This window comes from Pholis gunnellus (assembly GCF_910591455.1).
Source record: "Pholis gunnellus genome assembly, chromosome: 17".
Taxonomy (NCBI): domain Eukaryota; kingdom Metazoa; phylum Chordata; class Actinopteri; order Perciformes; family Pholidae; genus Pholis; species Pholis gunnellus.
The window spans coordinates 4,798,083-4,816,595 of NC_136544.1; the positions used below are offsets into that span (position 1 = coordinate 4,798,083).

Genomic DNA, 18,513 nt, shown 5'->3' on the forward strand with positions numbered 1-18,513 from the left:
TTTGGGAAATAAGTTAATTTGCTTTCTTGCTGAGTTAGATTAGAAGATTGATGCTACTTTATTGTTTGTCGCAGCTGGTTAGCTTAGCTTAGCATAAGAACTGGAAACGGGGGAAAACAGCTAACGTGGCTCTGTCCAAAGGTATCTATATACAGCTAGCAGCACCTCTGAAGATTATATGTGGTTTGTTTAACCCGAACGAAAATCTAAAACTCTAGAAAGTTAGCATAATAGCCGGAGAACAACATATAACCCTGTCAAACCACGTCATTTTTACACTTAGCTTTTTGTACAGATAACAAACACGACATAAACTGTTAATTGGTGATCCTTAGAGGTGCTAGGTTGATTTTGGACAGGCTAGCTGTTTCTCACTGTTTCCAGTCTTTGTGCTATGCTAAGTTAACCGTCTCTCGGCTCCAACTTGATATGAGAGTGGCATTCGATCTTCCCATCTAACTTTCGGGCAAGAAAGTGAATAAGCCTACTTCCCAAAGTGTCAAAATATCCCTTTAACATGCCTTTTTAAAGGGCCAGTTCACCCAAATGCCCCCCAAAAAACCCACTTGTTTTTACAGAACAGATTCCAGAGACTTTACAATTCAATGCAAATTAAGTAATAACATGCCAAACCTTCTGCTTGCATGCTTGCTCGTGTCATACCATCTGACTCTATCTGAATGCATTGTTTTCCCCACGCATCTTTATTTCACACTGCCACTCCTATGATCGTCATCTGATCTGCTCTAATTAGCAGTTGATGTTTGGTAAATCCGTGAGCCTCTTCATTGTTGGAGAAAGGATTAGATTCATCCTGTCTCGACACACTCTTTAAACCGACGCAAATATCACTTACCCATCTCTGTGTGCTTTCTCACACACTCCGTCGGTCAATCACAATGGAAATTCGCTCTGCGACACTGGCGAGGAAATATTAAACAGAATTTGGATTTTTTTTTTAACTTTAAAACCTAATTCTCTCCTCTAAATTTTCATGGGATTGTATCACAATGTAATATTAATTGTGCTCTCTGGTTGTGATTGACGCCCCATAATGCAAAGGGTATCTCCTGCAGCGCGTTCATTTCTGAGGCAGCATGCTGGCCGTGCACCGAGCGAGTATACCGCCAGCTTCATATATATGTGCCTCTAACACTCTCTCCGTCGACGTGCACTCCATTTTTCAAAAATGCCTCCGTCTCCACGCTCGTGTCTGACTCACTCAGTATACTTTAATGGAGGCTACGCTCCGGCTCTCGCTCTCTCTCTTTAAGAGAACGAACCCAAACAGTGATTCATTTTCAATTCAATAAAACCAATACCTTTGCCTCTCATTTCTAATCAGATTCTGTGTCTATTTCAACCTGGCGCAGAGGGCCCACTGAGCACTTGGTGCCACACAATGTAAGCCCAAGGCTAACCCACTAAATGTGAATTTATTTTTTCTATACATGCCGGTATGTGAGCATGAAAAAACAATTCCTCCTTCGCTGTGCGAGTACGTGTGGTGGAACCAGACTGACGGCCTTGACTCAAAACATCGCTCTGCAAAATGATTCAGAAGCTGACAGAACAAAGAGTTCAGACAAAGAACAAACCCCCCCTTTCCAAAATATAAACACATTATTAGCAGGCTGTAATGACCAGAAAGTCAACCTGTGTCAGTATTCTGACAATGCAGCATATCAGTATCTGCATTTTAATTCTTTGGGTTACTCATGCGTTCACTTTGACCTCCAGGTGTGCCCGTTTCCTCCTACATTCCAAAGTCTATTGGTGACTGAAGGTGTTTCCGGGTCCATATCTGGCTTTGGATCCAAGGAAAAAGATAATAACCTCCTCACCGTGCTATTATTCTCCATGGTTCTGTACGCTGCAAGACCAGATGGTTTCTCTGTCTTTTGAAGGACCACACTGGTGTGTTTGTGAGAGGCCAATTTGATGTCTTGAATTGAATTGTTTGCTCTAACCAACACCGCTAAACCCAGAAATACTCAGTTTACAGTGATATAAAACGGACAAAAGCAGCATATCATCTCCTAAGAGAAGCTGGCAGCCGCTAATGTTTGACAATTTTGACCCAAATAATGAATGGATTATCAAATTATTTGGCCATATGCTTTATTGTACTTTTTATTTATTTGAACATATACACATATATAAAAAAAACACGACAATCAAAAAGGACAGGTTAAAAGCCAGACATTATGAGGATACCTATTAGATATCAATAGTCATTATTAAAAGGAAAAAGAAAAAGGATGTAATGCTTATACCATTATTATATAACAATGTTAATGTTGTATTAACATGCATTGCAATATTACTGTGTACTTTTGTATGTTGATGCTTTGGCAACATTTTTTTTTGCCACATTGAATTGCATGAAAAGATCAAAAAGAAAGATTGCATAATTCATCATTTATAGAAGTTTATGTTTACAAGTTGAGATGGATCACATGATGTATTTTCTTTTTCACATTGCAGACTGCCATTGGTCAGCAGTCGTTGCACTTGTAGGAGACTAAAACTAGCTTGAGCCTCGTCATCAATCACAGAGACCACAAGGCCTGCATTTGTTTCTGTCACACGTTACAACTGTGTGGTTGTATGATGATTATGAATATGCAGTTACAGTGCAGATTGATTTAAAAAAAAGAAGAAGGTTGGACCGTGTTGCCACATAATGACAATATGACTTGATAAGAACTCAAGTTTCCAGAGTCTATTTATAGATTTATCTATGGATATAAATGGAAACCACCGGATGCCTGGAAGAGTAGACAGTTAATTCAAACCCAGCACAATGATTCTAATGTTGAATAGTGATTTGTAGTGAATGGGCTACATTTGGTTGGCGTGGTCCTTTAATTCTGCACTATTTACGGTTGGTGCATGTTATCATCATTAATATTACATGGCCTTTGTTCCTCGTGGGTGTAGCCTCTGTCGGGTGGAGGGGGTTGGGGGCGTGTGCACGAGGGGTGGGTACATGTCGACGTCACCGGTCAGTCCTTACTGTGAACGCCAAAATAAAACGGCTAAAAAAACTTTTTTGCCGGACTCATTAATCGAAACGCATGGCAGTCAGGAAATGAAGCTGTGAGGGAAAGCCATTTCACCCCCTTCTCCTGGTCGTAGTGGCTGGTTGGGACGCGCCATTGTTCGCGTAGCAGAGGAGGCTTCCCTCCCTCCCCTTCGCTCTCTCTCTCTCTTTCCTTCCAGGGGTCGCAGAGCGAGAGCCAGCGGGCTGTGTCAGTTTAGCCGACTTGCTAGCTAACGTCAAGTTGTAAGAAAGTGGAGAAGACGGCGGCTAAACGGGAGCCTACCCGCCTACACAGACCTATGCGACGGACAGCAGGTAACCGAGCTCTCCCGCCTGCCTTCCACCTTACATATGAAGGCGTGCTGTGTTTATCTCGCACAATTCAGGTACTATTTAGCCGTACGAATCTTGGGACCGCTACATGCCTCTCGCCTCGTCAGTGGCAGCAACAACAGCATACGTAGCCTTCCCGTTTTAGCCGACAACTTTGCCCCCTGAATCTCAAGTGGGTCGCGTGTCTCACCCGCCGGGGCTCTGCTTCTTGTTACAACTCGTTCAACACCTGACCCGGCTTATGTGTGTGTTTTTAAGGCTGTGTTTAACGTGTACCTTAACGGCGCTATTGTGGCGGAGGGTGCACAACACTCCTCCAGAGGGGGAGCGTCTCCTCGCTGTAAAGACTCTGTATGCTAACCGTAAACACATCTGTCTGGTTTTAAACGGAGATAATCGTTGGTATATTCCTGTCATGAGCCACCCTGGCCTGCGGACATTCGTGAAGACCAGGCGTGCCGAGGTTTTGTGCTACGAGAGCGGCTACGGAGAGAGAGAGGCGAGTCAAACCCATCGGTCTGGTGTAGCAATGCGGTAGACAGAGAGGGGAAGGGGGGGGGGGGGTAGCTTTTCGAAAGGACCGAGGAGGATGGGGGGGGGGATTGAACCGCTATTATTTATGTTTGGTCGATATGTCACCGGGGTCACGGTTTGCTGACAGTGGCAAGATCGGCCCGGTGGAACAAGGTGAGACGTGGACGGCGTAGCGTGGCTGTCAACCGCAGTGAGGAGGCTCTCTGCACGCCGGCGCCTCCTCCTCATCCTCCTCCTCCCATGGGGCAGTGTGAACCAGCCTGCCAGGTGAAGAATGCCACTGAATTATTCAGGCACATGCTGCAAATGATCAGCGTGGCCCAGGAATGTGCATAGCTGCTGCTGGAGACAATGACAGGCTCTAAAGAGTAGTGTGGCTTCCCTAAGAAGAACTGCCTCAGCTTCCCCTGTTCAACATGCCAGTTCCTAGAGTGGATGGGGAACACTGGGAAGCTTAATGAAGTAGGAGCTGCATTTGTGGGAAACTTTTTTTTTTTCTCTGATGTTTTGTTTTCTAAAGATCAAGCGGAAAATAGTTGTGAATATTGCCTCTGGTGGCTCCGAGCAAAGCTGTAATCTTGAATGGTAGTATTTGAATTGATGGGTTTCGCTCGTGGCTCTTGTTTTCTTCAAACAGCTCGTTGCTTATTGTGCTTTTGTTCCCTTTGCGTGGTGCGTACAACATTGGGCATTTTTAGGGTAAATATATAACTTAATTCATGTTGTGTAATGGACTGTATACCGGTAGTAATCTTTACCTTACACAACCCTAATCGCCGCCTCTCCTGGAGTAAGTGGGTTTAAACGGCTCATTTCTGTGAATTCAGAATTTGAACGCATTCCTCGGGCCAGAGTCCAGACCAGCAATAAGCCCGGTATGTTGTAACGGCTAAGGAACAAGTGAGAGGTCACGATGACTATGCATTTCACCGTCCGCTGTGACCTTTTTCTCGGTGTCTGGACCGTTTTTTTGCTGTCGTTGCGGTTGTGACAGGTGGGGTGGTGGAAGCTGAGAAACGAAGGCAGCTGATGACTTTTTTTTGTTTTTTGTTTTTGTCAGCAGCAAAAATAAAAGATGGAAACGAGGAAGAGGCGGTCACGATCTGCTTGCGATGTCAGCAGGATTTCTAGTCCCCAGTCCCAGTTGAGAGCAACAGATTGCTCAAACTAAGGTCTTTATTTTGTCTATTTTAGGAATGAAGCATGCGAGATGTTGACCCCGAAGCATCCGGTGGCTCAGGACACAGTCAGAATTATTTTTGCTCTGGAATTCGAGCAAACCGACAGGAGTACGGTTACGTCAATCTACAACTTTGTGTAATTCAAAACAATTCTTTCCACTTTTTGTCTATTTAACCGGGTCGGAGGAAAAAAAGACCATTGTGAACAAATTTCAGGCCGTCTCTGCTGATTGCCTGTGATTTGAAGAAGACAGGCCTTTAGTTTGTTGACCTAAGAGGGAGAGTAAACAGATCTCTTCAGTGTGCACGCGCATGTGTTTACACACAGCTGCTTCGCACGTCTACATCCTGTGTTTGTCCTCATTAGTGTAGATTTGTATCGGTTTCTGGTCTGCTACTTCCAACGCGGATGATGCTTAAATCTGCGAGATAAATCGGCACAATGAAAACAAACCAAATGTCTAGTATACAGATGATTTAAAAACATGGATATAAGCAGAATAAAGGGCATTGTTGAAGTAGAATAACTCCCTCAAAACTTCTTCCACTGCCTCCGATGATCTGAACCTGTCTCCATCTTGACAATCCTCTTTTCTCTCCCCGCTCAGCCTTGTGTTTTCTTTTCAGGGATTTCTAGTAGGCCTAAACAAATCACTGTAATCCTCTTGCAAAATATGCATATAAATGGAGACCTTTTATTCCTGTCTAAAATGCTGTGCACTGTATTCACAACAGCCAACAACTTTTTTTCTTTCTGTTTTTTTTTTTTTTTGCCACTCTGTATTTTTCCCTCAACTGTAGCACCTTTAATTCTCTCCCACCCTTCTATGAACTGCCCCGCTTGTCTAAAGCTCTCATGTCACTCGCATTAGACAGCCCATGTCTTTGGCTTATATATATATATATATATATATATTTATATATATATATATATCTCCACCCCCCATACACACAAACACACCCTCTTTCCTTTTCTTCTTTTCTTTGTGGACTGGATGAACCACACAGGGTGCCGCTTCACCCTCTCACCCAACCGCCGCCTCGGCTCCTCCTCTGGCTCCGCCTCTGGCTCCGCCCAGGATGACTGAGAGTCCTCGACTGAACCTGTCCATGTGTGTCCCCCTCCCTGTCCCCCTGCCCACCCCCCCCTCTCCTCTCCTCTCTTCCCCTTCCTCTCCTCCTCCTCCTCCTCCTCCTCCTCCTCGTGTTTAGGTGAGTGATGGAGACGAGAGAGTTGACCGTGGTAGCTGGCAGCTTCGTGACTTTCCAGCTCCTCTTCTCGGTGGTCAGCCCGCGTCTCTCCACCGTCATCACGCCGGGTTACGGACGGCTGCCCTCCACCAAGCTCACGGAGTGGAACTCCAGGTGTGCCACTGTCTTTTTAATTGTCTATTTATTTCATCTGTTAAGTGCCGTAACGCCTGCAAACACACACGGCTAGCCGGGCTCTGCCTAAAGGAAGCAAAATAGCAGCACCTCTAAAGCTCCCTCTCTGACAGAGGCAGCCACTATTTTAACTCTGTGCTCATATAAAGAGCCCCATCTTCATATTTACTAAACAGACACGAGAGCAGTATTAATTATCTGACTCTCGGCAGGGAAGCAACTAAGGGTATTTCCCCCAAGTGTAAAACCATTTTTAAAAAGTATTATCCATCACCAGCCGAGGCTCATTGTGACGTCCAACACACACTAATAAACAGCAATTTAATTCTATCCCACGGAAAGGTTTTCAGACTCCCCCGTTGGTGCATTGTAGCACTCATCTCTTAGACTTTGTCAAGTGGGAACAGACGCGTCACTGAGCTCTGTGTGCATTGACGCCTGAATGTAACAATTATTGTTTTTAACAGACAACATCGTTTGTTATTCCTATATTGGATGTGACAGACCTTTTAGTGAGAGGACACCCACTAGCATTTAGTAGTTTCACTCAATTGTTACTGTTTCCTTGACACTGACGCAATGAACGTAAACATGTTCGTCGCGGTATCACTGATTGCCCCGTAGACCTGCTGAGACGCGCTTCCCTACCAGTTCCTAATAATACCGTTGCGTAACATTGCAAAGTCGTGACCTCCTGACAAAACGTGTGTGTGTGTGTGTGTGTGTGTGTGTGTGTGTGTGTGTGTGTGTGTGTGTGTGTGTGTGTGTGTGTGTGTGTGTGTGTGTGTGTGTGTGTGTGTGTGTGTGTGTGTGTCAAGCTGAAGCTTCGGGGGTGAAGTTCAGAGCGCGATGACTTGTAGTTGCATAACTTCTTGTTTTGTCCCTTTTGCCTCCACAAAAACAGCCTTCATTCATTCATTCAGCTATAGTTAGCATTAGCCTTCCTCATGTGAACGTACGGGGTGTATCCACCAATGAAAAGGCCAGACACTGATGCTTCACTTCAGAGTGGCCCTGCTGTTGCATAACAGCCAGCTCTCTGTTTGTCAGCGTGTTGTGTTTATGTAACCGCGACTTATGTGCAAGGGGAAGAGAGAGAGGAAGCGTTTCCAAAGAGGGAGCCGGTTCGACCGTCTAGTATTGACGCACAGCCGCACAATCGAGAAGACCGTGGTTGATTTCTTTGTCTTTTTCTCTTCTTAGCTGTGACTACTTGACAGCTGTATAATAGAAAGCTTCTCCATGCAGACACTGGAACTAGAGATCGGCTGCATTGACACGTCCTTTGGCACAAGTTCCTCTATGGACGTTCCGTTTTTAGACTCTTCGCAGTGATTCAGAGGTAGTAAAGGAGCCTTGGCCCCAGCGGACAGTGAACTGCTGTTCCCCCTCGGGGCAGCGTGACGACCGTGGAGGACCTGTGTTTCTGGCGAAGCAGCGATAAGGGCCACTGGCCTCTCTGAAGTATCTCTTCAGTCGAACAGATAACAACTCCAAAGGTCAGGGGGCGATACTGTATCAGGCCTGATAAAGAAGAAGTCACCGCTACGTGGACTTGGGGGATAACGTAGATGCAATTAAATACACACTGTTATCAAGACCCTGGAGACCTAATCAGCCTCCGCTCAGGGCTCCGGGTTCGATCCCTGGTCTGGGCCTTTAAAAAAAAAAAAAAACTTGAAATCAAGTATGCAGATCATAAAATCAGATTTCCATACGGGATCAGTTAAGGCTGGGTGGAATATTGAATGGAAAAAGATCCCCTCACAGCCGAAAGAAGAAGAAGAAACTGTTATTTCACATCGTGTTGACCACTTTGTTCTTGTGTTTGTGTGTGTGTGTGTGTGTGTGTGTGTGTGTGTGTGTGTGCGTCCCCAGGCTGGTGTCGACTGTGCACGCTCTGGTCGTGGGGTTGTTCTGTCTGTACATCCTGTGGTTCGATGACGTCGTCAACGCCAACCCCGTCTGGTAAGAGGAACAGAAAGCCCGAACACACATTTCTTAAAGTGGCTGCTGCTGATGCACCAACTCACGCGCAGCTTATTCTGGTTCTGACTGAAACGGCAATAATGAAATATCACTCATTTAACAAATATTAAAACTGCTACTCCTATTCTTTTATATCAAAATGGTTGCCATGGGCAACCCTTACTGTTCAGCTCTGGAACGTTTCGTTCATAAATAAAATATCCAACAACCCTATAATCCAATGAAACACGGCTGGAGAAGATGTGACATGAAAACAAATACAACCCTATAAACACAGAAGCAGTTCTGCTGCAAACCTATGGGGGGGGGCGGGGCGACACATTAACCTTTGTGATTTTGGCAGGCTTTAAAATAATAAATGCTTTAGGCGTTTTCCGCTTTTAGGAGAAACCGGTCTCCTCACATCAGCCTTTTCAGAGCAGCAGGCACGACGGCTCACAGGGGACGGGAGGAAACAGGGAGGTGGGAGGGAGTCGTCGGGGTTGGTTAAAACCTTTTGGAGAGATGGCGACGGCGTTCCCTTCATCAGAATGAAAGAGAGGAGAGGAGGGGAGGGGAGATGGGTCTAATATGTCAGTGGAGTCTCTGGGGAGTTGTACATTCAGTAGATTTAGCCTTTGATTATTGCCTTTACTGTCGTCTCTCTCTCTCTCTCTGCTACTGCTGACTGTGTTATTTGCACCAATGAGTTCTGGAAAAAGAGAAATGGTGATTTCTCCTCCCCAATATCTCAATCTTTTTTTTTTTCTTTTTTTTTTTTAAGTATAACTCCTCACCTTGCCGTCTCTTACTCCTCCATCCTATTCTTGCACTCTTCTTCTTCTTCTTCTTCTTCTTCTTCTTCTTCTTCTTCTTCTTCTTCTTCTTCTTCTTCTTCTTTCTTTTCTTTTCCCCTCTGTTTCGCTTCCTCTCTGGCTCTCGAGCAGACTAGACTAGAATCCTCCAACAAGGCTCCTTTTCATAGCAAACAGCAGCAGCCTGGTGCTCTTACCCCCTCCTTCCTCTCTCTCTCTCTCCATCTCTCCATCTCTCTTCATATGGACCCCCCTCCGGCCTCTAGCTGTCCGTTGCACTCTACATCTCTGGCTGTCGAATCAATGCAGCGCACCTCGCTCTCATGGTGTCAGGCGTCGGTCCCGGGCCAGCATCGCTGATGGAGCGAAAAGGGGGGGTTGGGTGTTAAAGAGAAGGTGGGAGAGGAACGATTGGGGGGGGGGGGGCTCTCTCTCTCTCCCTTCTACCAATCTTCATGTGTTCAGGTGCTTATAGTATCTGAGCCCTCCTCTCCAAAGCCTCTTTGTCATAACTTTTTTTGGTGTTCCAACTCGAGCCTTGCAGTTTGCTTCGACCAGGCGTATCCCCCCCCCCCCCCCCCCCTCTCCTCTTGCTAAACTTACGGGCACCTACCTGATCCCCAGCAGTGTCCCTAATGCCTCCAAAGCTGATCTTGTTGGCAGCCGAGTGGCGCAAGCGATAATTCTCCCGTCAGTCCGACTGTATTACAGCATCATTAAGACCCGTCACACAGCCGCATTGTTCTCCCCCGGCTGCTCTGCTCTCCGGTAGCTCAGAGCCTGACCGCTACTACAACAACAACAACAACCCCGCATTGTTTTCAGTCTCTTTCGGAGTGTCACTCTCACTGGCAGCACACAGGCCTTTTGGCTGTTATCATAATCCACTAATGAGCTGGTCGAGCTGGTTTAGATATAATATTTAACTTGGACTATTCCCACACGTCCTATCAGCCTCTGTTCACACCACAGAGTTAAAAGTCATGCGGTCAGAAATTGGCTCACAGAAACCAAACAAATTGTGTTTCCTCCCTTAATTGATTTCAGAATGGGGACTCATGAGATAACAATGCATCAGCCAGTGTCCTCTATATATTTCATGCTCTACTCCGATCGGTTTGTAGACCATGGTCGTAGCAGCAGCAGCAGCAGCAGCAGCTGCGAGCTGTCATTGGTCACGTGTCACACGGTCCAGAGACTTTACTGCGTTTCTCTCACGGTTGTCAACTTTAGTCTCAGGCAACCTAACCCCCCCCCCCCCCCCCCCCCCCCCGCGGTGTAAAGGACCCGTAACTACAGCTCAGCTGCTACTGAATTGTTAAAAATACGTATAGAATAAAAACTGATATGGTCAACTTTACATTAATTTGTATTTTGCCTTAATCATTCAGATGAAGGCATTATCATTGTTATATGAATATTTGTATTATTGTCCCCCTGCGGAGAGAAGCAGACTCTCTGATTATGAAATCTACTTCTCCACCACCGGTGTGTTTCTTACAGTAGATGGCGGTCGGCACGCCTCCAGTTTGGAGAAACAGACAGTGAGTACCAGCGCAGGAGGAAGGCTGTACTGCTGTGGACGGGGGCAGCAGAAATGTATTTTAGACACCTCAAAAAGAATCTGTCAGAATATTTAGAATATTTCTATCGCTTTACCTCGCCGCCGGAAAGCCCTTTTTTCTACGGGCAAATTAAACCGCAAGACTCCTTCGACAAAAACAGGAACTTTACATTGCAGAACACTGGAGTTGCTGGTGCACCAGTTTGTTTAGCGTGAGACTTTGGTGAATCCGAACTAACCCTGTAAAACTGGGGCTGTCTGACAGCAATGTAAAGCAGGTCAAATACAGCGAACACTTAAAGCGATATTAATATTGATGTCCACAACAGTGCTTTGATTTGCCTTCATGCTGCTGCTCCTGTTTCTCCACAAAGTACCTCAAACAACCTCACGTCCAAATAATCTGAACCGAACTAGTGAATGTGACAAGTTCTCCGAAATCGTTCAAACACTAATAATCATCATAGTTATATTTTTAATTATATAGCGCTTTTTAACCTCAAGTTCCAGGTTGAAAGATTTACAGAATAATAAATAAATAAATACCAAAATCTGAAACCCATGTAAGCTCAGAAGTGATGTCATTATAAAACGTCCGTAAAGGAACAAACACTTGAATTCAGATGAGTGGTTCTTGCATGAGGCCTGTTGAGTCAGCACTACTGCAGCACTTCCTGTGTGAAAGTCTCTCTCTCGCTCTCTCTCTCTCTCGCTTTCTTTCTTTCTTTCTTTCTTCCCCTCCGCCTGCCAAATACCAGTCAGTTCACCCTCCAGTGAGAGGAGCGTGGGTTTGCTGTACATCTAATGAGCTGAAGCTGGATCACACTGATGTGATTATCATGAAGCCTTTGGACTCTTGGTTGTTGATGGCAGACTTTATGTGTAGGGAGGGGGGGGGGGGGGGGGGGGGGGGGACATCCAATCTTATATTTGCCCTCTGCATTTCAAGTGCAGAGGTAAAGTGATACAACCGATCAGTTAACAGCAGCTCTCTCTTAGTGAGATGAGACGCACAATCGGAGAGCAAGAACACGGTGCGCTTCACTGACGAGGCGACCAGAGGCCGACAACAATTTCATATTTTCATACATTCCACTCGTGTGCACTCAAGGTCAAAGCGCCTATAGCGAAGGTGCGGGATCACTTTTGACAGCGGTGCGTTCAGGGTCTTCTGGGGGGGAGTGAGGGTTAGCTGTTGTATAGTACAGATGCATGTGAGTGTGTGTGTGTGTGTGTGTGTGTGTGTGTGTGTGTGTGTGTGTGTGTGTGTGTGTGTGTGTCCTCACATGGTCTGTATATCTGTGTTTGTACAGTATGTGTGACGTGGGGGGTCCTGTTACACAAGCGGTCAGCCGTGTCATTCGCCATACGATACATTGTGAGCGGGGTCGGGTGTCTGTCTGAGCAGAGTTCATTTGTCACCGGAGCGCGTCGGTACCGATTGTTCAGAAACAAATCAAAACAAAAAGAAGATCAGTTATGGACGCACCACGAACAAAGCCCTTTCTTTTTAATCAAGACCTAACGGTGCATCACAGTCGGCACATCAGCATCAGTCATCCCCGAATGAGCGTTCTGCTCGATTCACAGTCACATAAAGTCATTTGTAAAAATTGCATCAATCAGAGGCGCGCGGTTGCGAGCGCTCTTAGGTTTTCTCCGGGAATGGTAAGCGGCTCCCTCTCCTCACGCCGAGCGTTTGAACGCTCCCTCTCTCACACAGGGTTCTGTGCTTTTTCCCCCACAGGGGTGACCCCAGCCTCGTCAAACTAAACGTGGCCATAACCTGTGGTTACCTCCTTTACGGTGAGCTATTTTTGTTTGTTTTCCTGTTGATCATTTCTTCCAGTGCGCAGTCTGTGACGGCAGCCGGTCAGTTTGTGAGTGTGTGTGTGTGTGTGTGTGTGTACGGGACTTTAAACTGACTTTAAGTTGAGCATTGATCCAAAAACAAAGATGTTTTTTTCATACGTCAAAGGGAACAGTATGAGTGATGAAGGGCCTTTCATGCTCTGTGTGCTTGCCTTTAGACTGCTGTTTAGAAATTGAACTTCTACAAATGTTTCCGTCACATTCTAACCTTTTCCCCTTTTCACTTGCTTAGTTGCTTCTCCTTGAGGTAAATTGATTATAGTCGCAAACACCAACGCGACGCCGGTCAATTTTAAAACAGAATGCATTGTCGGCTGCATGAGAGACCCAGCGATCTGCACTTTGACACGAGACTTTTCAAAGATAATAATATTGAATATGTCAAAAGGAGTATTTGGTCTACCCCTGGTACACTTGACTCCGACTGTTTTTAGAAAGTGAAGGTTATGACCACGGTCTAGAATAAACATGTTCCGTTCTTGCTCTCGTGTTCTGGTGCAGTCGCCCACATAACCCTAATCGTTGTGACCGGCGTGCCCCCTCTGTCCTCTAGACCTCGTGCTGCTGGCCTGTAACTGGAGCACCATGGGGGACAGCTTTTTCGTCTGTCACCACTTGGCGGCGCTCTATGCATACGGATACGTGCTGGTGAGTGTTTGAACTTCAGAAGCATTTGGAGACACTAGATTGTTCATACATAGTAATGTGTTTGTGTCACGTTGCTCGTCTTTGCAGACGCGAGGCGTGCTTCCTTACTTTGCCAACTTCCGCCTCATTTCAGAGCTGTCCACGCCGTTTGTGAACCAAAGGTGAGTCTGAACAACCTTGTGTTGGTCCACACATCACCTCCGTTTCTTTGTTTTACTGTGTGACAGATGCTCATTTCTAATCGTCACCTTCTCCCCCCCCCCCCCCCCCCCCCCCCCCCCCCCAGGTGGTTCTTCGAGCAGTTGAAGTACCCGCGCTCGGACCGCCTGGTGGTGGTGAACGGCGTCGCGATGGCGGCGGTTTTCTTCCTGGTGCGCACCGCCGTCATGCCGTCGTACTGGGGCAGCGTCTTCGCCACCTTCGGCACGGAGGAATTTGCGCGGCTGGGCCTGGGCGCCCAGGTGGCCTGGATCACCTCCTGCATCGCCCTGGACATCTTGAACACCATCTGGATGTATAAGATCGCCCGCGGCTGCTACAAGGTGCTGACCGGGCGGAGCGGGCGAAAGCCCAAGGACGGAGCGGAGAAGGAGGCCCCGGCGGACGGGAAGCCCGTCAACAACCACACGGACTGAAGCGGTGCAGAGCGCTGGATGTGTAGACACGGACACGAGCGGGCAGGTGAGGCTGGACACCCAGGAACCCTCGCAGCCTCTCTCTGTTGCTCTAGCCTCGGCGTTCCTCCCACCCACACCCTCCGATCCACCAATCTCAGCCCCTTGATCTCCTCATAGTCGGCTAGCGGACCGGGCCGACAGGTCCTGACCCCGACACGAGACAAAGAGACCGCTCTCTGACTCCTTCGAGCGTCGGCCCTTTGCGGCCTCAGTGTCGGCCATGCCCGGGTGACGGCTCCCCCGGTCGCAGACGACGAGCTAGAGCTCGCAAGCACATTTAAAAAAAAAATAAAAACGTTTTGTCCCCTCGCCGCCACCACCACCACCATTCCTCTCTCACCTCCTCTCATGCTTCGACTTCAGCCAAAGCCCAATCCTCTGAAGTGCCTGCGAAAGACAGGAAAGCAATAAAACGCTGGAGGAAACGAGCTCGCCAAAGTCCAACAGAGCTCGAGGCCCCTAATTCCGCTCCGTCCATCCGGGAGACGGCGCCCGCGGGGGGGGGGGGGGGGGCGACTCCCTTGCATTAGATCCATACGGCGTTTTTGTGAATCTACAGGGCTCTTGTCTTAAAACTCATCAGACCTCACAAGTAAAAAAAAACAAACAAAAAACAAACAAAAAAAAGAGACAGAAAAACACCACAATGCCTCTTCTACAGTATCACCTGCTGTGGCCTCCGTGTAACAAGTGGCGCCTGCTGATATCACCAGCCATGCCCCTCAAACTCCTCACAATTTGGATTTTATATATATATAATTTAAACAAATATGCATGCAGAAGAGAAAAAGACGCACTCCCCAACATCCTCGGCTCCTCGCAGGACGGTTTTGCCTTTTCAGTATTCATCGGCATCACTGTGTAGTGTAGGATATTGCATCATGGCAACCCTCTGCCTCACTGGACAGGGCTCCTCCGTCCAGCTCGGAAACGTTCGGTTTTTGTTCTACCTCTCCCCCGGCCTTACAGAGACTCCGTCAATCAACTTTTTTGTTGTTTTCTTTCTACTGTAAAGAGGGATTTTAGCCTTTTGAAATGTTATCTGTTGTGATATCACTGATTCAGAGGGACGGTTCCCCCCCCCCCCCCCCCCGGCTGATGCTCTGACACAGAGCGCTATCTTTCTGGAGAAACACCCCCCTGGAGGCTTTTACACTTCCCCTCATCTCCTCTTGTTCTCAGTGTCTCTGAGACTCTAATTTAGGGTAGGAGTGGGGGAAAACAGTTTGTAGCATAGAGTGCTATTCACGGTATCTGACGCCCTTCTAAAACACTGACATGGTGCTTTTTATTTTTGAAGAATGTCAGCAGTAGGAATGCTAGCAATATGACATTTTTCTAATATCGAATTCATAAATTAGGACGCACCAATCCGTGACCGTCGCTGTCGAGAGCAACGTGGCAATCTGCATGTTTCTTTGTTTGTTTTAGTTTTCTTTTGTACAAACTGTAAATCATCACTACACAGCATGGTAAGATTGACGTATTTCTGCGATGCCTTAGAGAATAATCAAGATAGATGAGTAACATCTAAATATGAATTCATCTAATGCTTAATCTGGTGGGGGGGGGAGGGGTTGTCTTCCAAAACAGTGTTTTTTGCCTCTCGGAGCGTTTTGAATGCATGCGTGTTTTTTGATTCCTTTCTCCTCCTGCATGTCTGTACAGTATATATACACACAGGCGCTGTGCGGGGGCTCCTTCTGCACACCGTGTGGCTGAATCATCACCACATTCTCCGTACGCCACTCGGCACTACTTTGTTTTTTTACGAATCCACGAGGTCTCCGCAGTCAGCAGACAGAGGATGTTTCGGATTCACGACAAAATGTGCTGGCACGTGTGTACTCCTGTTTTCCTTTTTTTTACTTAAAGGCGCACTCCACCGATTTAGCGTTGGCGACTCAGAATCCACTGAGAATCGACACATTGTAGCCAAGTTTCCATCCAAATGTAGCGCAAAAACTTTCATTTTCAATTTCCTGACCAAAAGTCCAACAGAATGACTCGTGCGTAAACTATTCCGCCAAAAGCCGAATGTGAAAACATTTTTTGCAATATTTTTTATTACCAGTGTTTTCAGTCTGTTTGAATGTGGGAATTAAAAACGCACATACAAACCGGTGTATTGAAACGCACATTATTGTCTTTTTATTCCCACACTCTCTCTTTCCTTGTCGAAACCTGGGGTCCAAATTACCCACAATGCAACCCAACCGCTCACCGTTCCGTCAGATATTCGGGTGCGCTAGTAGCGGCTAACGTGGCGCCGAGGCCCTCAAGAGATGAGGCTGTAGCTTCTTTCTTTCCCCCCCACATATGTAGCCGTTTGATGTGTAGTCGGTGGAGTCCCCCTTTAAGTCTTTGTATCTGTAGCTGGATTTTCACTGTGGATCTATAAAGCACACTGACTCAGCGATCTCCTGTGTTTCTGTCTGTCACCACAGAGGAGGGGCTACAGTATCTTGTGCCTTTTTTCTTTTTTTCTTTTAACCCCCAACACAGTGGATTGGATCCAGCATGACTTTCTGATGTATCTCCCCTGTATTCCATGAGTATACTCTTTGTATATATTTTAATAATCTGCCTGCACAACGATTAATCCGGCCAAGTATTATAATCCAAAACTGACCCCTCTCTTTTCGGGGAGTTTTGATGTGTTGATTTTTGTGCCCTCCCCCCTAATGATGGGTTATTAGTGGCATTAAGATGGGCTCACAGTGTCCTAGGCGATCAGAATGAGAAGCTATATAGATATAGATATATATATCTATATCTATAGATATATATATATTAATTATTATTATTTTTAGAATATACAGGTAGTCGATCGGGGAAGGCGAACATCTCTTAACATTTCTCCGGGCCTCCTAAACTCAAAGCTGTGAATAGTTGTAGAATAAAAACAAACTGTAATATCGGTGGCGTAGCTGTGTGATACTAGTTTGACTCCACTGTGGGAGATCTCACTTCCCGCGGCAGCGTCCTGCACTTTTAGCCGTCTGTAGAGTTCAGACCGAGTACCAGGGCTCGTGCACAAAAGTTTTTAAAAACTACATACGTGAGAAATTGCGAATCTTGTCTCCGCGGACTGGACGAACTGAGAGGTTTTTTTGTATTTCGTCAGGGTTTTCTACAGAATTCATTTCAAGACCTGATGTTTGTGCCGTATCTCACCCCCTCGGGATGTTTGGAAGAATCGACGGAATGAATTGATGAAGAGGCTGCTATTGTACGACCGTGATCTGTATTGTATCAGGTTAGAACAACCACATTGCCTTTGTTTCTTTGGGGAGGCCAACGTTCATTATATAATATAATGAATATATTTAAATATATATATATACATACATATATATATATATATTATAAAGGTATATACAAAACTGTATATATCCGTGATCAAGTATTGAAACCAGATGCACACTGTACTAATTCAAACCTCTGGTCCTGTTTTGTGTCATTTGGATGACGGGGCGTCTCTTCTTTCTTAGGTACGTTATAACGGAGCTGCATCAGAATCTGGTACTTAAAACAGTGTAAATACACTCTGTCGGTCTTCTCAAAGTCACACATGGTACTTTGGCAACTGTTTTATTATTTTTGCCCCCCATTTCTGTTGTTCGATCTTTTGATGTCAGGTTTGATCCGAGGGCGTACAATGACAAATGCAGAGGGTTGAATTTCAGTGCGGTGACCGTGAAGGCATTTGTATAATGATGACTGGAAAAATCTCACACAAACCTTCGTTTTCTTCTTCTTTTGAATGAATTGCCAGTGCGGCTTGTGTCGTCGTCGTCGTCGTCGTCGTCCCCCCCCCCTCTCACTGTTATCTTCTGTTTTTATTTTGTCTTTTAACGCAATGCAATTTCTTGTTATGATCGGTCTTCTTCTTTTTGTTTTCTGGAGATTTTAAATGTGAAACGGCCTACACTAAACGCAGGCCTTTGTGTTGTCTGAGCGTTACCTTCGTCCTCAATGACCACTACTAATGATCATGTAACTGTAGTGCTGAAAGCTGAGACTTATACTTGAACGTGTTGCTCTTCAATAAAGTTGAAGGCAGGAGGAAAACAGTGGCTTGACTCTTTTTCTTTTTTTTTTCTCATTTTGACTTTACAGTTGAATGTTTATACTTATACCTAACCTAAGTTTCCTTTTTACTCCCAATACATCACATTCCTCGGTTGGAGCCGTGACGTCAGCACCGGGAATAACCGCTGGTGCGCGGTGTAAATCATCCGGACAGCGGCGCACTGAGCTGGTCCGCTCGTTCGTCTGCGTGCGTGCGTGCGTGTGTGCGTGTGCGTGTGTGTGTGTGTGTGTGTGTGTGTGTGACAAAAAAGTGGGAAAGGTAGCACAGACTGACACCTTCAAACCGAGATGAAAGGGTGAAACGAGAGGATTAACAAGGAGCGTGAAAAGGGAGAGATTTGGAGGGAGGGAGGGGGGGGGTTGAAACCATCTCGTGTGCGCCAATCGGTCAAGG

At 46.3% G+C, this 18,513-nt stretch overlaps 1 protein-coding gene across 1 annotated transcript; it reads left to right on the forward strand.

Annotated features, from left to right (window-relative positions):
- Nucleotides 1-3,222: 3,222 nt before the first annotated feature.
- Nucleotides 3,223-18,100, forward strand: tlcd4b (TLC domain containing 4b). The gene is made up of 7 exons (XM_079177159.1): nucleotides 3,223-3,361; nucleotides 6,307-6,459; nucleotides 8,359-8,448; nucleotides 12,575-12,633; nucleotides 13,253-13,347; nucleotides 13,435-13,508; nucleotides 13,634-18,100. Exons 2-7 carry the CDS (start codon nucleotides 6,314-6,316, stop codon nucleotides 13,980-13,982), a joined length of 813 nt encoding a protein of 270 aa, XP_079033285.1. The 5' UTR covers nucleotides 3,223-3,361; nucleotides 6,307-6,313; the 3' UTR covers nucleotides 13,983-18,100.
- The last annotated feature ends 413 nt before the right edge of the window (nucleotides 18,101-18,513 follow it).